The following is a 21076-nucleotide window of genomic DNA, read 5'->3' on the forward strand; positions in this document are numbered from 1 at the left end:
TTGCCTCAGCCTCCCAAGTAGTTGGGACTACAGACATGGGCCACCACACCTGGCTAATTTTTGTATTTTTAGTGGAGACGGGGGTTTCACCATATTGGCTAGGCTGGTCTCAAACTTCTGACCTCGTGATCTGCCTGCCTTGACCTTCCAAAGTGCTGGGTGGGTTCACGTGTTTCTCCTGCCTCAGCCTCCTGAGTAGCTGGGATTACAGGAATGCGCCACCACACCCAGCTAATTTTGTATTTTTAGTAGAGACGGGGTTTCTCCATGTTGGTCAGGCTGGTCTTGAACTCCTGACTTCAGGTGATCTGCTTGCCTCAGCCTCCCAAAGCGCTGGGATTACAGGTGTGAGCCACCGCACCCACCCTTTTCAAAAAAAATTTACTTTTTATTTCAAAGTAATTTTATACTTAGAAAAATGTGGTAAAAATAGTATGCAGAGTTCTCCTGTGTTCTTCCCCCAGCTTCCCCTAATGTTAATGGCTTATATAACTATAATGATCAGAATCAGCAAGTTAATGTTGATATCATACCCTTAATCTGTTGTCACAATGACGTCTTTTTTCTGATCTGTGATCCAGTTCAGGATTCTAAATTGCATCTAATTGTTTTTTTTTTTTTGGGGGGGGACAGGGTCTCTCTCTGTTGCCAAGCTGGAGGGCTGTGGCATGATCTCAGCTCACTGTAACCTCTGACTCCCTGGGTCAAGCGATTCTCTTGCCTCAGCCTGCCAAGTAGCTGGGATTACATGCATGTGCCACCACGCCAGGCTAATTTTTGTATTTTTAGTAGAGACGGGGTTTCACCATGTTGGCCAGGATGGTCTCGAACTCCTGACCTCGTGATCTGCCCACCTCAGCCTCCCAAAGTGCTGGGATTACATGCATGAGCCACCGCACCCTGCCAATTGCATCTAATTGTTAAGTCTTCCCTAATCTGGAATATTTTCTGACCCTGACACTTTTGAAAAAGACTGGCCAATTATTTTGTTAAGATGTCCCTCAGTTTGGATTTGTCTGATGCTTCCTTATGATTAAATTTAGGTTTTACATTTTTGGCAACCATAGAAGTTATTTTGTTGTATTCTTCTCAGCACATGATGTTAGGAAGAATATCATCAATATGCCTCATTTTTGGTGATCAGTTTTGAAATGGTGTCTGTCAACTCTCTTCACTGTAAAGCTACTATTTTTCTCTTTGTAATTATTAAGTATCTTGTGGGTAGACACTTTGAGATATGCAGATATTCTATTTCTCATCATACCTTTGCTGACAAATAGTAACATCCATTGGTAATTCTTGCCTGCAGCAGTTACGCTTGGCAAATGGTGACTGGAGTGCAGTGGTGTGATCCTGGCTGGCTGCAACCTCTGCCTCCTGGGCTCCAGCAGTCCTCCTTCCTCAGCCTCTCAAGAAGCTGAGACCACAGGCGCATGCCACCAAGCCCAGCTAATTTTTGTATTTTTGGTAGAGATGAGGTTTCACCATGTTGGCCAGGCTGGTCTGGAACTCCTGAGCTCAAGCGATCCACCTTTCTCAGCCTCCCAAATTGCTGGGATTACAGGTGTGAGCCACCACGCCTGGCTACAAATGGTGATTTTCTTTGCTTTTTTGGTTTTTTGAGGTGGGGTGTCACTCTGTCACCCAGGCTGAAGTGCAGTGGTGTGATCTCGGCTCATTGCAACCTCTGCCTCCCTGGCTCAAGGGATCCTCCCTCCTCAGCCTCCGCAGTAGCTGGGACTACAGGTGCCTGCCACCACCCCTGGCTGATTTTTATATTTTTGGTAGAGGCAGTGTTTCACCATGTTGCTCAGTCTGCTCTCGAATTTCTGAACTCAAGTGATCTGCCTACCTTGGCCTCCCAAAATGTTGGGATTACAGGTGTGAGCCACCACACCCGACCTCAAATGGTGATTTCCTATTGCCATCCTTCCTTCACTTGTTACTTGGTATTCTACTGTAAGGAAGAGCTATTCCTTTTTTCCCATGTATTTATTCAATCAGTTATTTATTTATATTAGTATAGATGCATGGACATTTAATCTATGGGCTATAATCCATAGTGTCATTTATTTTGTTGCTCAAGTTGTCCCAGATATGGCCTTTGGGAGAATACATCTTGTGTGCTTTTTGACGAACCTTTGTCATTTTTCAGAGCATGTCTTTATTTCTGGTCTCAGAAAATGTACGATGCTCATCTAGTACTTGTTTTTCCCCAGTCCTGCTATCTGCCATTTCTGCTAGGAACCTTGGTTCTTTATGTTTGAGAATGATGTTTAGAAACTAAGATTGTGGGCCTGGTGTGGTGGCTCATGCCTGCAATCCCAGCACTTTCGCGTGCCGAGGCAGGCGGATCACGAGGACAGGCGTTTGAGACCAGCCTGGCCAACGTGGTGAAACCCTGTCTTTACTAAAAATACAAAAATTAGCTGGCTGTGGTGGCGCACACCTGTAATCCCAGCTACTCAGGAGGCTGAGGCAGGAGAATTGCTTGAACCCAGGAGGTGGAGGTTGCAGTGAGCTGAGATCATACCACTGCACTCCAATGTGGGCGACAGAGCAAGACTCCGTCTCAAAAAAAAAAAAAAACAACACTAAAATTCTGGGTGCTAGGTGTACATATTGCTACTGGGTATTTGAGGAAAGTTCTGGTGCTGCATGATGGAGATTAGAAATGAAAGCTGGCTTTCCAAAGTGACTGAGGGTACAGCCTGGGAAAACACCTGGCTCCCAGGAGGAGCTGAGTGTAGACCACATCTGGATGAGGCTGCAGACCTCAATAAGGACCAGCACCCACACTGAGTATCTACCACAAATAAAGCTTGCTTGTTAACTACAAATCAGGCAGGCCTCTCTCGGGTGCTTGTCAAATTAGCACTACTGTTGAAATAGCTTAAAAATAAATCCCAATAATATCTGAAAAAGGAAGACTCCACAGACATAGTGTGCAGTGTTAGAAAGAGACCTGGAGAGAAGCCTGAGCACTCCCCAGCACTGCCCTTTCTCTTGGGGATCGTGGGCCCTGGCCAGAATCCAGTGAGACAGTGGGTGGGGGTGCCATGTAAACTGGTGCAGGTGGTGCACACCACTGGTCAGAGGCCCTGCCATAGGCATCATAGTTTGTGATCATCAGCAGCTTTTTATTAAAAATTAAAAAAGAAGATGGTTAGAAGATGCGTGATTTTATATTTCTTGGTCTTTTTGCCTTTCTAAATGTCAGCCTCTCAACAGCTGTCTAATCGTCAGTCATCTCAGCCAGCCTGGTGCCAATCACATACTTGTTCGAAACCCAGGCTTCTTTCCCCAGAGAGCAGGCAGATGAAGATAGGTTTCTTTTTCTTTTTTGTTGAGACAGTCTCACTCTGTTGCCCAGACTGGAGTACAGTGACGTAATTTCAGCTCACTGCAACTTCTACCTCCCGGGTTCAAGCAATTCTCGTGCCTCACCCTCCTGAATAGCTGGGATTACAGGCACATGCCACCACGTCCTGCTAATTTTTGTATTTTTAGTAGAGACAGGGTTTTCCCATGTTGGCTAGGCTGGTCTCCAACTCCTGACCTCAAGTGATCTGCCCCCCTTGGAGTGCTGGGATTACAAGTGTGAGCCACTGCGCGTGACCAGTTTTGGATTTTTCTTATTGAGAGATAATTTAGTTGTTACTCCTTTCCTTCAAACCTTGCCAAAATGTATAGAAGTAACTTAAACAAAGTTGAGGTTCCAAGGCATGTTTCATTGTCACTGGTTCTGTTGGTGAGCAGGTCTGTGCACAGCTACCACCCAACTGCTGAGGGAGCTGAGCAGCCAAAGAAAGAGACTGACAAATCCAGTTTCTCGGAAAGAAACATTTAATAGAGACTTGCAAATAGAAGCAATGTCTCAAGCAGCCAAGGGACAGTGGATCCTTGCACTTATCCTCCAGAAAGTATTCTTTATATAGCAAGCTTTTAGAGTAAAGACGTGTGCATGTCTTAGACCGTCTTGTAAAAAACTTGCAAAACTTGTGACCACAGGGAAGTTAGATAAGCATCTTTACTTTTTTTATTTTTTTGAGACAGAGTCTCACTCTGTCACCCAGGCTGGAATGCAGAAGCATGATCTTGACTCACTGCAACCTCTGCCTCCTGGGTTCCAGCGATTCTCCTTCCTCAGCCTCCTGAGTGTCTGGGACTACAGGTGCGTGCCACCATACCCAGCTACTTTTTATATTTTTAGTAGAGATGGAGTTTTGCCATGTTTTCCAGGCTGGTCTTGAACTCCTGACCTCAAGTGATCCACCTCTCTTGGCCTCTAAAAGTGTTAGGGTTACAGGTGTGAGCCACTGTGCCTGGCTGGCATTGTTTCTTTTATGGGATTGTCTGTGATGTATTTCTTGGTTGTCATGGCTGTATTAGGCTGTTCTTGCATTGCTCTAAAGAAATACCTGGTCAGGCGAGGTGGCTCACGCCTGTAATCCCAGCATTTTTGGAGGCTGAGGCAGGCAGATTGCTTGAGCCCAGGAGTTGGAGTCCAGCCTAGGCAACATGGTGAAACCCCGTCTACACACACAGGCACTCACACGCTAGCTGGGCGTGGTGGTGCACACCTATAGTCAGTTCCAGCTGCCTGGGAGGCTGAGGTGGGAGGATCACCTGAGCTCAAGAGGTAGGGGCTGTAGTGAACCATGATCACACCACTGCACTCCCGCCTGGACAACAGAGTGAGACCATCTCAAAAAAAGAAAAAAATACCTGAGGATAGGTAATTTATGAAGAAAAGAGGTTCAATTGGCTCATGGTTCTGCAGGCTGTACAATCATAGCACAGGCATCTGCTCGGCTTCTGGGAAGGCCTCAGGAAGCTTTTAGTCATGGTGATTGATGAAGCAGGAGCAGACACATCACATGGCAAGAGCAGGAGCGAGAGAGAGAGAGTCATGGGGAGGTGCCACAGTCAAACAACCAGATCTCATGATAACTCATTATTGCAAAGACAGCACCAATCCATGGGGGATCCACCCCCATGATCTAATCACCACCCAGCAGGTCTGACAGTGGGGACTGCATTTCAACATGAGATTTAGAGGGTACAACATACAAACTGTATCAGTAGTGGTTTTGCTTCAAGATGGTGTCACTCTTGCCATGGAACAGGCTATTTTCCTACATCACTTGGGAGGGGGGGGTGCTGGCCTTATTTTCAACTGCGACCTCTAAAATTCTTGTCTCATTGAGAATTTGGAATGTTTAACCTTTATTTATTTATTTTTTAAATGAGAAATCTGAAACATACAAAAACATACAAAAAAAATGTTTAATCCTCATTCAATTCCTATCACACAGCTTTGATAGTTACCAACCCTGTGGCCAATCATGTTTTATTTATACAGCCATAAATATAGCACTCCTCCATGCCCATATTATTTTAAATAAATAACAGCATATAATTTCATCTGTAAGCATTTTATTATGTATCTTTAAATGGCAAGATTCCATTTTAAAGGAGCATAACCATGGTATTATTATTATATTGAAAAAAGTTGATATTTCTTTTTTTCTCTTTTCTTTTTTTTTTTTTTTTTAAGATGGAGTTTCACTCTTGTTGCCCAGGCTGGAGTGCAATGGCGCGATCTCAGCTCACCGCAACCTCTGACTCCCGGGTTCAAGTGATTCTCCTGCCTCAGCCTCCTGAGTAGCTGGGATTACAGGCATGCGCCACCATGCCCGGCTAATTTTGTATTTTTAGTAGAGATGGGGTTTCTCCGTGTTGGTCAGGCTGGTCTCGAACTCCCGACCTCAGGTGATCCACCTGCCTTGGCCTCCCAAAGTACTGGGATTACAGGCATGAGCCACTGCGCCTGGCGGATCGTTTTTTAATATTGTCAAATCTCTAGTCTCTTCAAATTTACATGATTGTTTCATGATTTTTTTTTTTTTTTTGAGACTGAATTTTATTCTTGCTACCCAGGCTAGAGTACAGTGGCGCGATCTTGGCTCACTGCAACCTCCACTTCCCAGGTTCAAGTGATTCTCCTGCCTCAGCTTCCTGAGTAGGTGAGATTACAGGTGCGCGCCACCACGCCCAGCTGATTTTTGTATTTTTAGTGGAGATGGGGTTTTGCCATGTTGGCCAGGCTGGCTTTGAACTCCTGACCTCAGGTGATCCACCCGCCTCGGCCTCCTAAAGTGTTGGGATTATAGGTGTAAGCCACCGCACCCAGCCTCTTGCTGTTTTTAAAATAACAGGTTGGTTCTCTAGTCTCTAAAGATGACAGCTATGTGATTTGAGTGTTATTATAATTATTTATTTATTTATTTATTTTTTTGAGATGGAGTCTTACTCTGTTGCCCAGGCTGCAGTACGGTGGTGCAATCTTGGCTCACTGCAACCTCTGCCTCCTGGGTTGAAACGATTCTCTTGCCTCAGGCTCCTGAGTAGCTGGGATTACACATGCCTGCTACCATGTTCAGCTAAGGTTTGTATTTTTAGTAGAGACAGTGTTTCACCATGTTGGCCAGGCTGGTCTCCAACTCCTGACCTCGTGATCCACCCGCCTCAGCCTCCCAAAGTGCTGGAATTACAGGCATGAGCCACCACGCCCGGCCCTGAGTGTCATTATAATGCCTAGAATAAACATATTGTTTAATATGTTTCAGCCTTTTGCTGATATTTTCCTTATTGAGGCTCACATTGCTCCATTGTTGAATCCCTTGGGAGCCTCTTCAGGTTAGCTTGTAAGTTCTTTTGCTTCCACCCCAGTAATCTTCAATAGCTTTGATAGATGTTTTAGGTCACTGTGTACATCTCCTGCCTAAGATCTATAGTCAGCCATTTCTCCAAGGAGCACTGGTTCCATTTAGGAGGAAATGGTCTAGGTGCTGAGGATGAAGCATTAATCTCAATGTGAATAAAGCTAGAAGTGAACAGTGCTGTGTAGTCCTTGGGGCTCTGAGTGGATCTGGTTCCTCCTGTGGTCTCTGCTGAGAATGCAGCTTCCTGTGGGAGATGTCGATCTTGTAACTGAATGATAGAAACAATCAGATAAAAATGGCCCATGTTTTATTTGTTAGGTGTGATCTTGTTCTCCAGTGGGTACTTTTGGTAAAAGACATGGTAATAATGGGTCTGCAGGTAACACTATTCACCTGCTCTTCCTAGGGGATGCTGGGTCTTGAGGAACAGGCAGTACAGACACTGAACTGCTTATAGACTCACATCTGGTATCATCAGGTTGGACCTGGGGTACTGTCTGGCTAACTAACACTTCCTGCCCCCCATGTCTGCAGAGTTCCAGGTTCTATATCAGTACCCGGTTCTCTGAAATATGTACTCATTGGGGTCTCATGAATATGTAATTGAAATCCATTTTACTGTTGTATTCACTTGGAAGGAACATAGCCTATGTTTCCTTACTTAACTGTGTGAGCCACAGAGTAAGAAGATAACCGTCTCTTTAAAAGCTGCTATTTAGGTAGCTGTCTTCATGACAGATAAATCTTTTCCCCAGGTTTGGAAAATATCAAAGATGCATCTGTCTCATAATTACATGGTGGCTTTCTAGCTAATGAATGCCTGTGTAGGCTGCTACATTAAGCATACAAAGAGGATAGGACAAGGAAGTTACTTTGTATTTATTTTCCAGGCTTTTCCTGTCTGTGTTCTCACTTCATTAGTGTGGGGTTTCTGCACACTGGGTCCCCGTGGAAGAGAGGTTGTGTCCTGCTCATTGTGGTATGGCAGTGCCTTAAGGGAGAACTGGAGCCCTGACTTCACCCCCACCCCACTCCCTTTATTTGACCTAGGATTAAAAAAAAAAAAAAAAAAGGCATTTCAAGGTGAGTTAGCTTCTGATCTTAATACAACTTCTTTTCCTTCAGGAAAAAAAATGCTAAAATCAAGACAGGGTACAAGCGGGAGCACATTAACCTGGGCTGCGACATGGATTTCGACATTGCTGGACCTTCCATCCGGGGTGCTCTAGTGCTGGGTTACGAGGGCTGGCTGGCTGGCTACCAGATGAATTTTGAGACTGCAAAATCCCGAGTGACCCAGAGCAACTTTGCAGTTGGCTACAAGACTGATGAATTCCAGCTTCACACTAATGTGTAAGTGTACATGGGGACAGCGGGGTGAGGGGTGGGGTTGGAGTGTGTGTGATAAGGGAATTGCTTTCATTATTTTTTTTTTGAAAGAAAGCCCAATTTTTAACCACTATAAAGTGAGTTTGTTGGCATTAGATGAGCCAGATGGCCTGCTGCTATCATTTGTTTCCCACCTACCCATTTCCTAGAGTGTCTTAGATCCTTTCCACTCTACGAACAGTAAATATTGCCACAGGTACACAAAGTGGCTGATTAATTATAGCAGAGACATGGTGTCAGTCCAGAGTGTGTCCATTCCCTGCAGTTTTTGTTTTAGTTAACAAAACAGCTCTCGGCGTTCTTTCTCTGTCTAATGCCTGAGGATTAGCCTGCTGGGCTTGATGACATGTAGACATGGTAGACAAATTTAGGAGCTGATTGTCTGAGCTACAAAGTATCTTCTCTGTACAGTGAAACATGTAAAAGTAACTATTGGACAGCATGGTGAAGGGAAACAGTGATTATAGGTTAGGAGAGAGCCCCTTGAGAATTGAAGTAGATTGATGATTTAGGTTAAGGGAAACACATTTCATTCATGGATCTTGTTTTATCATAAACCTTGTTTTATTCAGTTTCATGAGGAATTAACCTGTGACAGGCACAAGCTGGGTGCAGAGTTACCGTGTTTATTTCTTTCCACTAGAGGTCACTAAAGAAGTAACTTCTTAAACTTAAGGCAAATCAGTGGTATTAATGTGTAAACTAATATTATTTCCATTAATAAATTTTTTGAGGAATTTTTATCATTAATTTGGAATCTGTTACAGCTAAAAAGTCACAGGAAAACTATAGAGATGGACAATCTAGTGGTTGGTAGGGGCTGGGGAGGGTATGACTACAAAGTGGTGATTGAGGGAGTTTGGGGGAGGGAACTGTTCTATATCCTGACTGTGGTCATGGTTACATTAATCTGTGTATGTGTGTTAAAATTCATAAAAATGTATACCAAGAAAATATCCATTTTGGCCGGGTGCGGTGGCTCATGCCTGTAATCCCAGCACTCTGGGAGTCCGAGGCAGGTGGATCACGAGGTCAGGAGTTCAAGACCAGCCTGGCCAAGAAGGTGAAACCCCATCTCTACTAAAAATACAAAAATTAGCTGGGCGTGGTGGCGGGTGCCTGTAATCCCAGCTACTCAGGAGGCTGAGGCAGAGAATTGCCTGAACCTGGGAGGTGGAGGTTGCAGTGAGCTGAAATCACGTCACTGCACTGCAGCCTGGGCAACAGAGCGAGACTCCATCTCAAAAAAAAAAAAAAAGAAGAAAATATCAATGTTATTGTATGTTTAATTAAGAAAAGGTGAAACATACAAAAAAGCTATAGGAAACATACCACATGCATAGAAATGTTTTTGAATGTAGAATTCTGATTGGCATGGGAAGTTTTTTCCTTGGTTTAAAATTGGGCATTGGCACCAATTCTAGGAGGAACAATGGCTGTTAGCCATTTCCGCCACATATCTAAGCTTCAACATTTTTAATAAGCAACAAGTGGGTATGGTTTATTTTTGGAACCAGCGTGAAGGCAGCTGACACAACTCATCTGGGTTGCCCTGGTGCTTGCAGGGGCCCAGATGCATAACAGAAAGTCTTTGTGCTTCATATAGATGAATTTGAACAGTTCCAGCTGTTTATTTATTTATTATTATTATTTTTTGGTGACAGGTTCTTGCTCTCTCACCCAGACTGGAGTGCAGTGGCACGATCTCTGCAGCCTCCGCCTCCCAGGATCAAGTGATTCTCCCGCCTCAGCCTTGCAAGTAGCTGGGACTACAGGTGCACACCACCACACCTGGCTACTTTTTGTATTTTTTGTAGAGGCAGGATTTTGCCATGTTGCCCAGGTTGTTCTTGAACTCGTGAGCTCAAGCGATCTGCCTGCTTTGGCCTCCCAAAGTGCTGGGATTACAGATTACAGGCGTGAGCCACTGCGTCTGGCCTCTTGTTTATGATTTTGAAAGCTCTGTATAGGAAGGCAATATTGTGTTCCCGGTTTTAGGATATTCTGAAAAGTCTGGCCTTTTTAAAAACATGTAAACGCAAGAAACTTCCCCAATTGAATATATTACTAAAGTCATTCAAAAATCTGTTATTTTTGACAGGCTGCTGTTTTATTGTAGCATACTTGGGCTGTCTAAAGAAGACAGGATTCCCTGTGAATCAGGCAGTGCCTGGGTCTCCCTGTACTTTCTAGAAGCATAATGTCTGTCTCGCTGAATTTCATGGGGAAGCGAGAATTTACAATGTGTGGCTTATATGTGTAATCCCAGCTACTTGGGAGGCTGAGGCGGGAGGATCACTTGAGGCCAGGAGTTTGGAACCAGCCTGGGAAACAGAAATACTGTGTCTCTAAGAACATTTTTAAAAATTAGCTGGGCATGGTGGCAACATGCCTGTGATCACTTGAGCCCAGGAGTTTGAGGTTGCAGTGAGCTATGATTCTGCCACTGCTCTCCAGCCTGGGCAACAGAGCAAGATCCCATCTCAGGGAAAAAAAAATTTAGAATGTATTCTCTAATTTAGGGAGAGTGTCTTGTGAAAACTAGAGTTTTTGTTCTTAGGTCCTGAAGCCCTTTGCTGGATTCCAAAGTACATTGGCTCTGACGCACAGTTACCAATGCCATTTCCACTGGAAATGCCCACAATGATGAGGCAGAACTCAGACACTGATTTTATGTTAAAGATGTTTGAGAGGGTTTAGGCAGGCTTGAAGACCATCTAATGCAAGGAGGATGGTCATTCCTTTTAAAAAAATGGCAGCATTAAAATTTTTCTTAATTTTTTTAATCAGAGGAGTCTGAACCCATGGTTGTAAAATCAAACAGTACAGATGGGCTTATGAAAAGCAGTGATTCCAGCCTGCCTCAGCCTGCTCATCCCACCTCCCCAGTGGCAGCCACTTTAACTGTTTTTGTTTTCTGTGGTTCCCTCTGTGGAGAAGGTTGCTTCTGACCAGGCACCAGTATGCACTGTGCATATAAACAACAATCTGAAAGCAGTAATGAGAGACAGTAAATGATCTGTGCAGACCCCAGCCGGACAGAGGACAAAGTGTAGACTCTCTGAGCTGGCTTTTTTGGTGGTGGCAGTGACTGCAGTTTGTATAGGCTGTTCAGCTGGGTGGGGCAGACTTTCAAATTCTGAGAGCTTAAGCAGGGCCCCCAAAGAGGAAGAGGAGAATTTGAATGACTGAAGAAGGGAAAAGGATATTCCCAGCAACTGGAGTCATTCAGTGTGTTTGTAAGAGAGGAGGGAGCTTGACCAGCTGGGGTTTCATTCTGAATGTTTCTGAAAGAGCGAGGCATTTTATGATGTAGCAAAAAGCTCCCTTTCAAATCCTGCTGGGACCTTGGATGTTGCAGCATGGGTGAGGAGTGTGTACAGGTGGACGAGATGAATTGTGGATTAAGCTCTTCTGAAGTGCTGCTCCTCCAAGAGGCTGGGTCAGTGCCAACCGTATCTCCCCAGCAGTGGCTGCAGCAGGTTGTGCCAAGGGCTCTAACTTGCCTTCTGAGGCATATGTGCAGCCCTACCTTTCTTGCCATTTCTGGCTGTGTTCTTTTCTCATTTTCTTCTCTTTCCATACCATTTTTTATTTTTATTTTTATTTTTTGAGCCAGAGTCTCTGTTGCCCAGACTGGAGTGCAGTGGTATGATCTCAGCTCACTGCAACCTCTGTCTCCTGGGTTCACATGATTCTCCTGCCTCAGTCTCCCAGGTTGCTGGGATTACAGGCGCCCGCCACCATGCCCAACTAATTTTTATGTTTTTAGTAGAGACAGCGTTTCATCATCTTAGCCAGGCTGGTCTTGAACTCCTGACCCCAAATGATCCGCCTGTCTTCCCCTCCCAAAGTGCTGGGATTATAGGCATGAGCCACCGTACCCGGACTTCCATGCCATTTTTCTGGTAGAATCATTTATAAAAGTAATAACATCAGTAGCAGTGAAAATAAATCCCTCAGAATCTCAGTGCTCTACTTGCTGCTTTTCTTTTTTTTTTTTTTTGAGACGGAGTCTCGCCCTGTCACCCAGGCTGGAGTGCAGTGGCGTGATCTCGGCTCACTGCAAGCTCTGCCACCTGGGTTCACGCCATTCTCCTGCCTCAGCCTCCCGAGTAGCTGGGACTACAGGCGCCCGCCACCATGCCTGGCTAATTTTTTGTATTTTTAGTAGAGGCGGGGTTTCACTGTGTTAGTCAGGATGGTCTCGATCTCCTGACCTCGTGATCCGCCTGCCTTGGCCTCCCAAAGTGCTGGAATTATAGGCGTGAGCCACCTCGCCTGGCCTGCTTCTTTTCTTTTTCTTTTTTTTTTTCATTATAGAGACAGGATCTTGCTGTGTTGCCCAAGCTACATCCTGGGCTCAAGCGGTCCTCTTGCCTCGGCCTCTCAAAATGCTAGGATTACAGGCATGAGTCACCATGTGCCCCTTCTTCCCCGGCTTTTTCTTTTTTTGTTTGAGACAAGGTCTTGCTCTGTCACCCAGGCTGGAGTGCAGTGGCATAATCTCGGCTCACTGCAACCTCTGCCTCCCGGGTTCAAGCAGTTTTCCTGCCTCAGCCTCCTGAGAGGCTGGGATTACAAGTGTGTGGCACCAGCCCAGCCAATTTTTGTATTTTTAGTAGAGACAGGGTTTCACCATGTTGGCCAGGCTGGTCTCAAACTCCTGACCTCAAGTGATCTGCCCATTTTGGCCTCCCAAAGTGCTGGGATTATAGGCGTGAGCCAGTGTGCCTGTCCAGGTGCCTGTTCTATACTTATCAGACTTCCTGTAATTTAGTGCCCGTTTTGTGAAATTTGGTGAACTTCTGACTTCCCTGAATACCAGTATTGGTTCAGTCCGTTTCTGGCATCCCTGTCTTCTGGGAGACTTGGGTGGATCTGTCTGGGCTGCAGCTCGCCTCCCTGGGAAGCTCAGCATCTGTGCTGTGCTTGTTTGCAGGAATGACGGGACAGAGTTTGGCGGCTCTATTTACCAGAAAGTGAACAAGAAGTTGGAGACCGCTGTCAATCTCGCCTGGACAGCAGGAAACAGTAACACGCGCTTCGGAATAGCAGCCAAGTATCAGATTGACCCTGATGCCTGCTTCTCGGTGGGTATCTGTGGAATCACGCATCTCACAGGCAGGCCCATCTGCTCTTTATGTTGGAGTCCTTCAGGTTTGCTGGAGTGCTGTGCTTCAGCTTATTCAAAGTGAGAGATGCTGCTGCGTGTGGTGGCTCACGCCTGTAATCCCAGCACTTTGGGAGGCCAAGGCAGGCAGATCACTTGAGGTCGGGAGTCTTGAGACCAGCCTGGCCAACATGGCGGAACCCCGTCTCTACTAAAACTACAAAAATTAGCTGGGCGTGGTGGCAGGCGCCTGTAATCCCAGCTACTCGGGAGGCTGAGGCAGGAGAATTGCTTGAACCCGGGAGGCGGAGGTTGCAGTGAGCCGAGACCATGTCACTGCACTCCAGCCTGGGTGACAGAGTGAGACTCCATCTCAAAAAAAAAAAAAAAGACTCCGTCTCAAAAAAGAAAAACAAAGTGAGAGATGTTCTCACTTTGAAAAGAGTTCCAAATGAGTACAGTGATCATACTACTAGTACTTCTTATGGGTACCAGGCACTGTGCAGAGCCTTTTACATGTAGACTACTGTGTTTAATCCCATTTGAAATAGGTGCTTTGTTTTTTTAATCATCTATTTTTATTTCTTGTTTTTTTGAGACAGAGTCTTGCTTAGTTGCCCAGGTTGGATGCAGTGGTGTAATTACAGTTCACTGCAGCCTCAACGTCCTGTGCTCAAGTAATCCTGCCACGTCAGCTTCCCAGGTAGCTGGGACTACAGGCACACTTTTTAATTAGCCATGCCTGGCTAATTAAAAATTTTTTTAGTAGAGACAGTGTCTTGCTCTGTTGCCTGGGCTAGTCTCAAACTCTTGGGCTCAAGCTGTCCTCCGATCTCAACCTCCCAAATGTTGTTGGGATTACAGGCATGAGCCACCATTCCTGGTCAGTCATCTCTGTTTTTTTTTTTTTTTGAGACGGAGTCTCCCTCTGTTGCCCAGGCTGGAGTACAAGTGGCACGATCTCAGCTCACTGCACAACCTCCGTCCCCCAGGTTCAAGTGAATCTTCTGCCTCAGCCTCCCGTGTAGCTGGGACCACAGGCACCTACCACCACACCTGGCTAGTTTTTGTATTTTTAGTATAGATAGGGTTTCACCATGTTGGTCAGGCTGGTCTCGAACTCCTGACCTCAGGTGATCTGCCTGCCTCGGCCTCCCAAAATGCTGGGATTACAGGCATGAGCCATGGCCCCTACCCAGTCATCTCTGTTTTTACAAATGAGGAACTAGAAGCTTAGAAAGGTGAGTAACTTGCCCAAAGGAACACACCAGGAAAGTGCTGGGGACTGGATTTGAGCCAGACTGGCTTACTGTTGAGCCTCTTCCATTAATACCAGTTCCTGTTCTATAAAGCAGACTGTTAAAAGGGGTACTCTGAAATCTAGGGTTCTAATTGATAATTCCCCCCACCCCCCACTTTTCATTCTCCTTTTCAGCTCCTGCATTGCATATTAAGAAGTCAGTAGTCAGTTGGCATCTTGCAGACTCTCTGGCATTGCTCACAGGCCCTCAAACTACTTCCCAGTTTTTGCAGTAAATCCTATTGGGCTCATTTCTCTTGTCACAGGGCACTGGAGGTTGTATCTCTTTGGGGTGGAATGAGGGAATCTCATGTTGCAGAATGGTGTCTGTACTGATTTCTGTAATTTATGGACAGCCCATTTTAAGTCTCCTAAACTAGAACCGAATTTGGCTCCCTTAACAGGCACTTAAAAACAAGAGAAAAGGAGCCTCATTATTTATATGAACAAAAGGACACGGGCCGCTAAGAGGCCTTCCTTCTCTCTGCTTTGTTCTTATGAGGGGTGTCAGATCTCAGAACACCATTTGAACAGGAAAGTATGCACCTAAAATTGATATATTTTGTATTGAATTTAATGAATCTTGTGAACAAGATGGTCATAAAAAAATTTGATTCTGAAGTCAAAGGTTGGTTGACTAAAAAGCTCTTATTAATTTTGGAGATGGAAGCACAAAGTATTATATTTAATGTTTTCTCTGTTTTGTCATTTCCTTGACTAGGCTAAAGTGAACAACTCCAGCCTGATAGGTTTAGGATACACTCAGACTCTAAAGCCAGGTATGTGTTGCTTGTGTGTGAAATCGGTTCTTTGTCTTAAAAAAAATTGTGGTGCTGGTTTGCTGATTTATGTCATTGCTTATAAAATGTTTATATAATACAATGGGTATATATAAATGGTTATATATAAAGTATAATTAGATGTTTATAAAGGAGTACAGGGTTATTATAAAACATTTGGAGAATATGAGATGTGGCAAGCAGGAGGAAAAAGGCTGAGGCTAACAGATATTTTTTGCTATTTTCTTCCATCCTTTTTTCCAATGTGTACATAATGCTTGATACTTATTTCTGGCAGGTTCTCAAAACTAACTTATAAATCAGTCCCACTGTAAAAAGACAAAGAAATAGGAAAAGTGGTTTGCAGGTTTCCTCCCACAGTTGGCTAGGCCAGTCCATGATGTATTCTAGTTCTAGCATATAACCACCTTTGAACCCTGGAAATCTAAGATTACCAGCTACTTCCTGAATCAGGTTATTCCAGGGAAGGTCAGTTTGTTGTGTGCATCTGTGGATGTGCATGCACACTACCCATGTGTGTACACTGAACATGAACATATAAGACCTTAGGTTGGATTCAGGATTGAGGTTTCATTTAAAGGGATGATTGCCAAAGAAGCTTACTGTATGCTACCAGTATTAGAGACTAATTGTACCAGGGGAACAGTGAGAGGAAAAAGGAAAGTGGGGTTCCAGAAGTAGATTTGGGTAGGCTCTCTGGACGGTGGGATAATTAGTTGTTTTATAAGCCCACTCTAGGATACCTGTTGGTCGGATAGTGCTAAGTAACAAGGATTGAAGGGCCATGTGGACCCTGCTGATAATATCTGGAACAGGTTCTGAATTTGTTGTTAATCTTTCTTGTCATTTCTTTCCTCCATTCCTCCTCCTTTCCTCTCCCTCATTTTTCTCCCTGCAGGTATCAAACTGACACTGTCAGCTCTTCTGGATGGCAAGAACGTCAATGCTGGTGGCCACAAGCTTGGTCTAGGACTGGAATTTCAAGCATAAATGAATACTGTACAATTGTTTAATTTTAAACTATTTTGCAGCATAGCTACCTTCAGAATTTAGTGTATCTTAATGTTGTATGTCTGGGATGCAAGTATTGCTAAATATGTTAGCCCTCCAGGTTAAAGATGATTCAGCTTTAAGATGTTACCCTTCCAGAGGTACAGAAGAAACCCATTTCCAAAAAAGGTCCTTTCAGTGGTAGACTCGGGGGGAGCTTGGTGGCCCCTTTGAGATGCCAGGTTTCTTTTTTATCTAGAAATGGCTGCAAGTGGAAGCTGATAGTATGTAGGCACTTTGTAAATTCATATTGAGTAAATGAATGAAATTGTGATTTCCTGAGAATCGAACCTTGGTTTCCTAACCCTAATTGATGAGAGATTCGCTGCTTGATGGTGTGCACAAACTCACCTGAATGGGACTTTTTTGGACAGATCTTCATGACCTGTTCCCACCCCAGTTCATCGTCACCTCTTTTACACCAAAAGGTCTGCAGGGTGTGGTCACTGTTTCTTTTGTGCCATTTTGGGGTGGAGAAGGTGGATGTGATGAAGCCAATAATTCAGGACTTATTCCTTCTTGTGTTGTGTTTTTTTTGCCCTTGCACCAGAGTATGAAATAGCTTCCAGGAGCTCCAGCTATAAGCTTGGAAGTGTCTTTGTGATCGTAATCACATGGTGACAACACTCAGAATCTAAATTGGACTTCTGTTGTATTCTCACCACTCAATTTGTTTTTTAGCAGTTTAATGGGTACATTTTAGAGTCTTCCATTTTGTGTGGAATTAGATCCTCCCCTTCAAATGCTGTAATTAACATCACTTAAAAAAAACTTGAATAAAATATTGAAACCTCATCCTCCTTCTGTCGTCTTTATTAATAAAATATAAATAAACAGGGCATTTATTTAGATTTGTTTTTTGTCTCCATGCTCTGTGTATGTATTATATATTATTTGTTTTCACTCGCTGTATAACAGATTACCATAAATTTAGCTGCTTAAAACAACACTCATTTATTTTACAGTTCTGCAGGTCAAAGCCAGGCAGGTATGCATGCCTACCTGGGCTCTGCTTAGGTTCTCACGATGCTGAAATTAGGGTGTCGACTAGGCTGTCTTCTCATTTTATCTAGGGGCTTGGCGTCCTCTTCCAGGCTTACAGTGTTGTGGTGGAATTCAGTTATTTTCAGTTGTAGGATAGAAGTCCCTATTTCTTTGTTGGCTGAGGCACTCTCAGTGCTTAGAGGACACCAGCATTCCTTGCCACGTGGTCCCCTACCTACGTCGCCAAAGCCAGAAACAGAAAAACTCCCTCATGTGAAATCCCTCTCACACTTCCAGTCTCCTCCAGGAAGAGCCCCAAAGCTTTTAAGGACTCACCTGATCAGGTTAGCCCACCAAGGGTAATGGCTCTTTCTTCAAGTTCACTGCCAGGTAAAGTAACCTAATCACTGGTAATATCCTTTGATATTTGTAGGTCCCTCTATATGGGTCATGGGAAGGGGTGATTTTGGAATTCTCCCATATATTTATATATTTTTAATAACTTGATTGTGGAATTTTTTTTTTCTTTCTTTTTTTTGAGACGGAGTTTCGCTCTTGTTGCCCAGGCTGGCGTACAATGGTGCACAATGTTGGCTCACTGCAAGCTCTGCCTCCTGGGTTCTTTTTTTTTTTTTTTTTTTTTGAGACGGAGTCTTGCTCTGTCGCCCGGGCTGGAGTGCAGTGACCGCATCTCGGCTCACTGCAAGCTCCGCCTCCCGGGTTCACGCCATTCTCCTGCCTCAGCCTCCCGAGTAGCTGGGACTACAGGCGCCCGCCACCTCGCCCGGCTAGTTTTTTGTATTTTTTAGTAGAGACGGGGTTTCACCGTGTTAGCCAGGATGGTCTCGATCTCCTGACCTCGTGATCCACCCGTCTCGGCCTCCCAAAGTGCTGGGATTACAGGCTTGAGCCACCGCGCCCGGCCTCCTGGGTTCAAGTGATTCTCCTGCCTCAGCCTCCCGAGTAGGTGGGATTACAGGCATGTGCCACCACACCTGGCTAATTTTGTATTTTTAGTAGAGACGGGGTTTCTCCATGTTGGTCAGGCTGGTCTTGAACTCCTGACCTCAGGTGATCCGCCCGCCTTGGGCTCCCAAAGTGTTGGGATTACTGGCGTGAGCCACTGCGCCTGGCCGATTGTGGAAATTTCAAACACAAAGAATAGTAATAAACTCTATGCATGATCCAGCTTCAACAAATACAAACATTTTTTTCCATTCATGATTTTTCAGCAGAATTTTTTTTTTCTATGTTTGAAAGTGACATTCAAAACAGGAACTGTCTATTTTTAGCATTTTATGCAACTGATCACCCAAAAACTGTGGGCCTCAGTATTTGACATACTGTCTTCAGGAACTTGCAGCTGTTTCTAAGTGAATGTTCATAGAATTTATCCAGAGATTATGGCACATAGTGGTTGCTGGGTACATCTAGTCAGATGTCAGGTACAGGTTTTTTTTGTTTTTGTTTTTTGAGACGGCATCTTGCTTTGTTGCCCAGGCTGGAGTGCAGTGGCGTGATCTTGGCTCACTGCAACCTCCGCCTCCCAGGTTCACGCCATCCTCCTGCCTCAGCCTCCCGAGTAGCTAGTACTACAGGCACCTGCCACCACGCCTGGCTAATTTTTTGTATCTTTAGTAGATACAAGGTTTCACCATGTTAGCCAGGATGGTCTTGATCTCCTGACCTCATGATCCGCCCGCCTTGGCCTCCCAAAGTATTGGAATTACAGGCGTGAGCCACCGTGCCCGGCCAGGTACAGTAATAAAATATTTTAGAGACAGAGTTTCACTCTGTCAGCCAGGCTGAAGTGCAGTGGCATCATAATAGCTCACTGTAGTCTTGAACTCCTGGGCTCCAGTGATCCTCCCGTCTCAGCCTCCTGAGTACTTGAGATTACAGGCACAAGCCACCATGCCTGGCCCTAAAATATTTAAAAATGTATAAAGGGTTCTCTTGAGTATGAGGGAATATTTACCTCACTAGTTACTTATTGTCTGCCTGTTGCATGCAGCATGTTGGAATATCATTGTGCAAAATGCCTTGAGTTCATAATACCTCACCAGTTAAGAGAACTGAGATAATCTGGTATGAGGACACAAATGGACAAAGTGGACAATGAGTCAGGGAAGAGGACTGCAGTGTGTTTATTATAGATGAACTTTAAAAGTCAACAAGCAGAAACTAAGATTGAGAAACTCATTTGTTGAACTGAGTGGTTTTACAGAAAACTTGAGTACAGCTCAAAGAAGGGAAGCTCCTGGGGGACTGGGAGGACTTTGCACCTTGGCTAAGGTGGAGAGTTTCCAATAAGGACACCATTCAGTCTACGTGGGCTTCTGGGGGATTTCGGGAAATGTGCAGATGAATGACTTCTTAGTTTTCTTAACACAGAGTTTGTGTGTTTCTGAGCTGTCACCAGGGTGAGATAAAAGCTTAGGGGAAACCAGATTCAGGAGTAGAACACAGGCCCTTTAGAGAGGCAGCTCAGCTGTGTCTCTGTGGGATGACAGCAATCTTCGCAGGGAGTCATAGAGACCAGAGTGGTGAAGCTGTGGGTACAATAAATGTCTTGCTTAACCGTCACATTGATTTTCCTGAAATTGATCAAATGGAACTTTTATGAATGGAAGCCTGTATCTGTTTATTAAGGAGACATTCACAGAACGTACACACAGAGCAAAGTATGGTGCCAGGGCCCTAGGTGAACTTCTTGGAAGTTTGTAAGTTTGCATTTTTATCTACTGGGGATTTGAAGTAACACAATTTAAAAAGAGAAGCTTATTTTTGGAAATCGAAGTTATTTTCAATGGCAGCCCCTCACCCCTACTTCCTAGCTACCTACCTTTCCTCCACATTTTTTTTTTTTTTTTTTTTTTTGAGACAGAGTCTCTCACTGTGGCCGAGGCTAGAGTGCAGTGGCATCTCGGCTCACTGCAGCCTCCATCTCCCGAGTTACAGCGATTCTCCTACCTCAGCCTTCTCAGTTTAGCTGCGATTACAGGCACGCGCCACCATGCATGGCTAATTTTTGTATTTTTAATAGAGACGGCGTTTCTGCACATTGGCCAGGCTGGTCTCGAACTCCTGACCTCAGGTGATCCGCCTGCCTCGGCCTCCCAAAGTGCTGGGAGCCACTGCACTCGGGCCGGTCCATAATATCCTTACCATCTTGTATAGTGTGTATTTTATACCACAGTCGCCCTCACAAGAAAATAAACTCTACCAAGGCTGGGGGTTCGTTTTGTTCACTGCTGTATCTTAAATAGGGAGAGGTGCTAAATCTTTTGTTGAAAAAAATAAATAATTGTGGGGAAAGATTTTAAAAAATTACTTATCCCATCACCCAAACACAAAGTTAACATTTGTGTTTCTTTCGCCTTTGAGAGAGGAAGAGCAGTTAGTTACTTCGCTTTCGTGATCAGCCTATTCTACAGCTTGATCTTCTTTTTTAAAATGGCTAAAAACGCTTTTTTTGGCTGTATAGTACCCAATCACGCAGGCGGCAGGGAGGGGCTCGCTTTGGCCCTCTTAAGCATGTTACATTCTACCTTTAACCCACAGCCGAGTGTGTAGCAGCCCCCACACTCGCCTAGCTGCAACTCCCTCCTCCCCGAAATCCTTTCTTTTTATTCCGGTTTCCAGAGCACGTCTCTAGGCTTCGACGTCACCACGCTGGGACGTAAGTGCCGAGGGCCGCGGCGTCTGACGT

The 21076-nt window shown here is 44.7% G+C and overlaps 1 protein-coding gene across 4 annotated transcripts in view; it reads left to right on the forward strand.

Annotated features, from left to right (window-relative positions):
- The window catches only part of VDAC1 (voltage dependent anion channel 1), a 33160-nt gene extending 15985 nt beyond the window's left edge, over positions 1-17175 (forward strand). For all 4 annotated transcript variants that reach the window (XM_008014419.3, XM_038007923.2, XM_008014418.3 and 1 more), the window contains exons 6-9: positions 7854-8081; positions 13060-13210; positions 15252-15309; positions 16229-17175. In XM_008014419.3, the coding sequence (XP_008012610.1) occupies positions 7854-8081; positions 13060-13210; positions 15252-15309; positions 16229-16320 (529 nt within the window). In that variant the 3' untranslated portion in view covers positions 16321-17175. The remainder of the gene's footprint in view (positions 1-7853; positions 8082-13059; positions 13211-15251; positions 15310-16228) is intronic.
- The last annotated feature ends 3901 nt before the right edge of the window (positions 17176-21076 follow it).

This window comes from Chlorocebus sabaeus, chromosome 23 (genome assembly GCF_047675955.1).
Source record: "Chlorocebus sabaeus isolate Y175 chromosome 23, mChlSab1.0.hap1, whole genome shotgun sequence".
Classification (NCBI taxonomy): domain Eukaryota; kingdom Metazoa; phylum Chordata; class Mammalia; order Primates; family Cercopithecidae; genus Chlorocebus; species Chlorocebus sabaeus.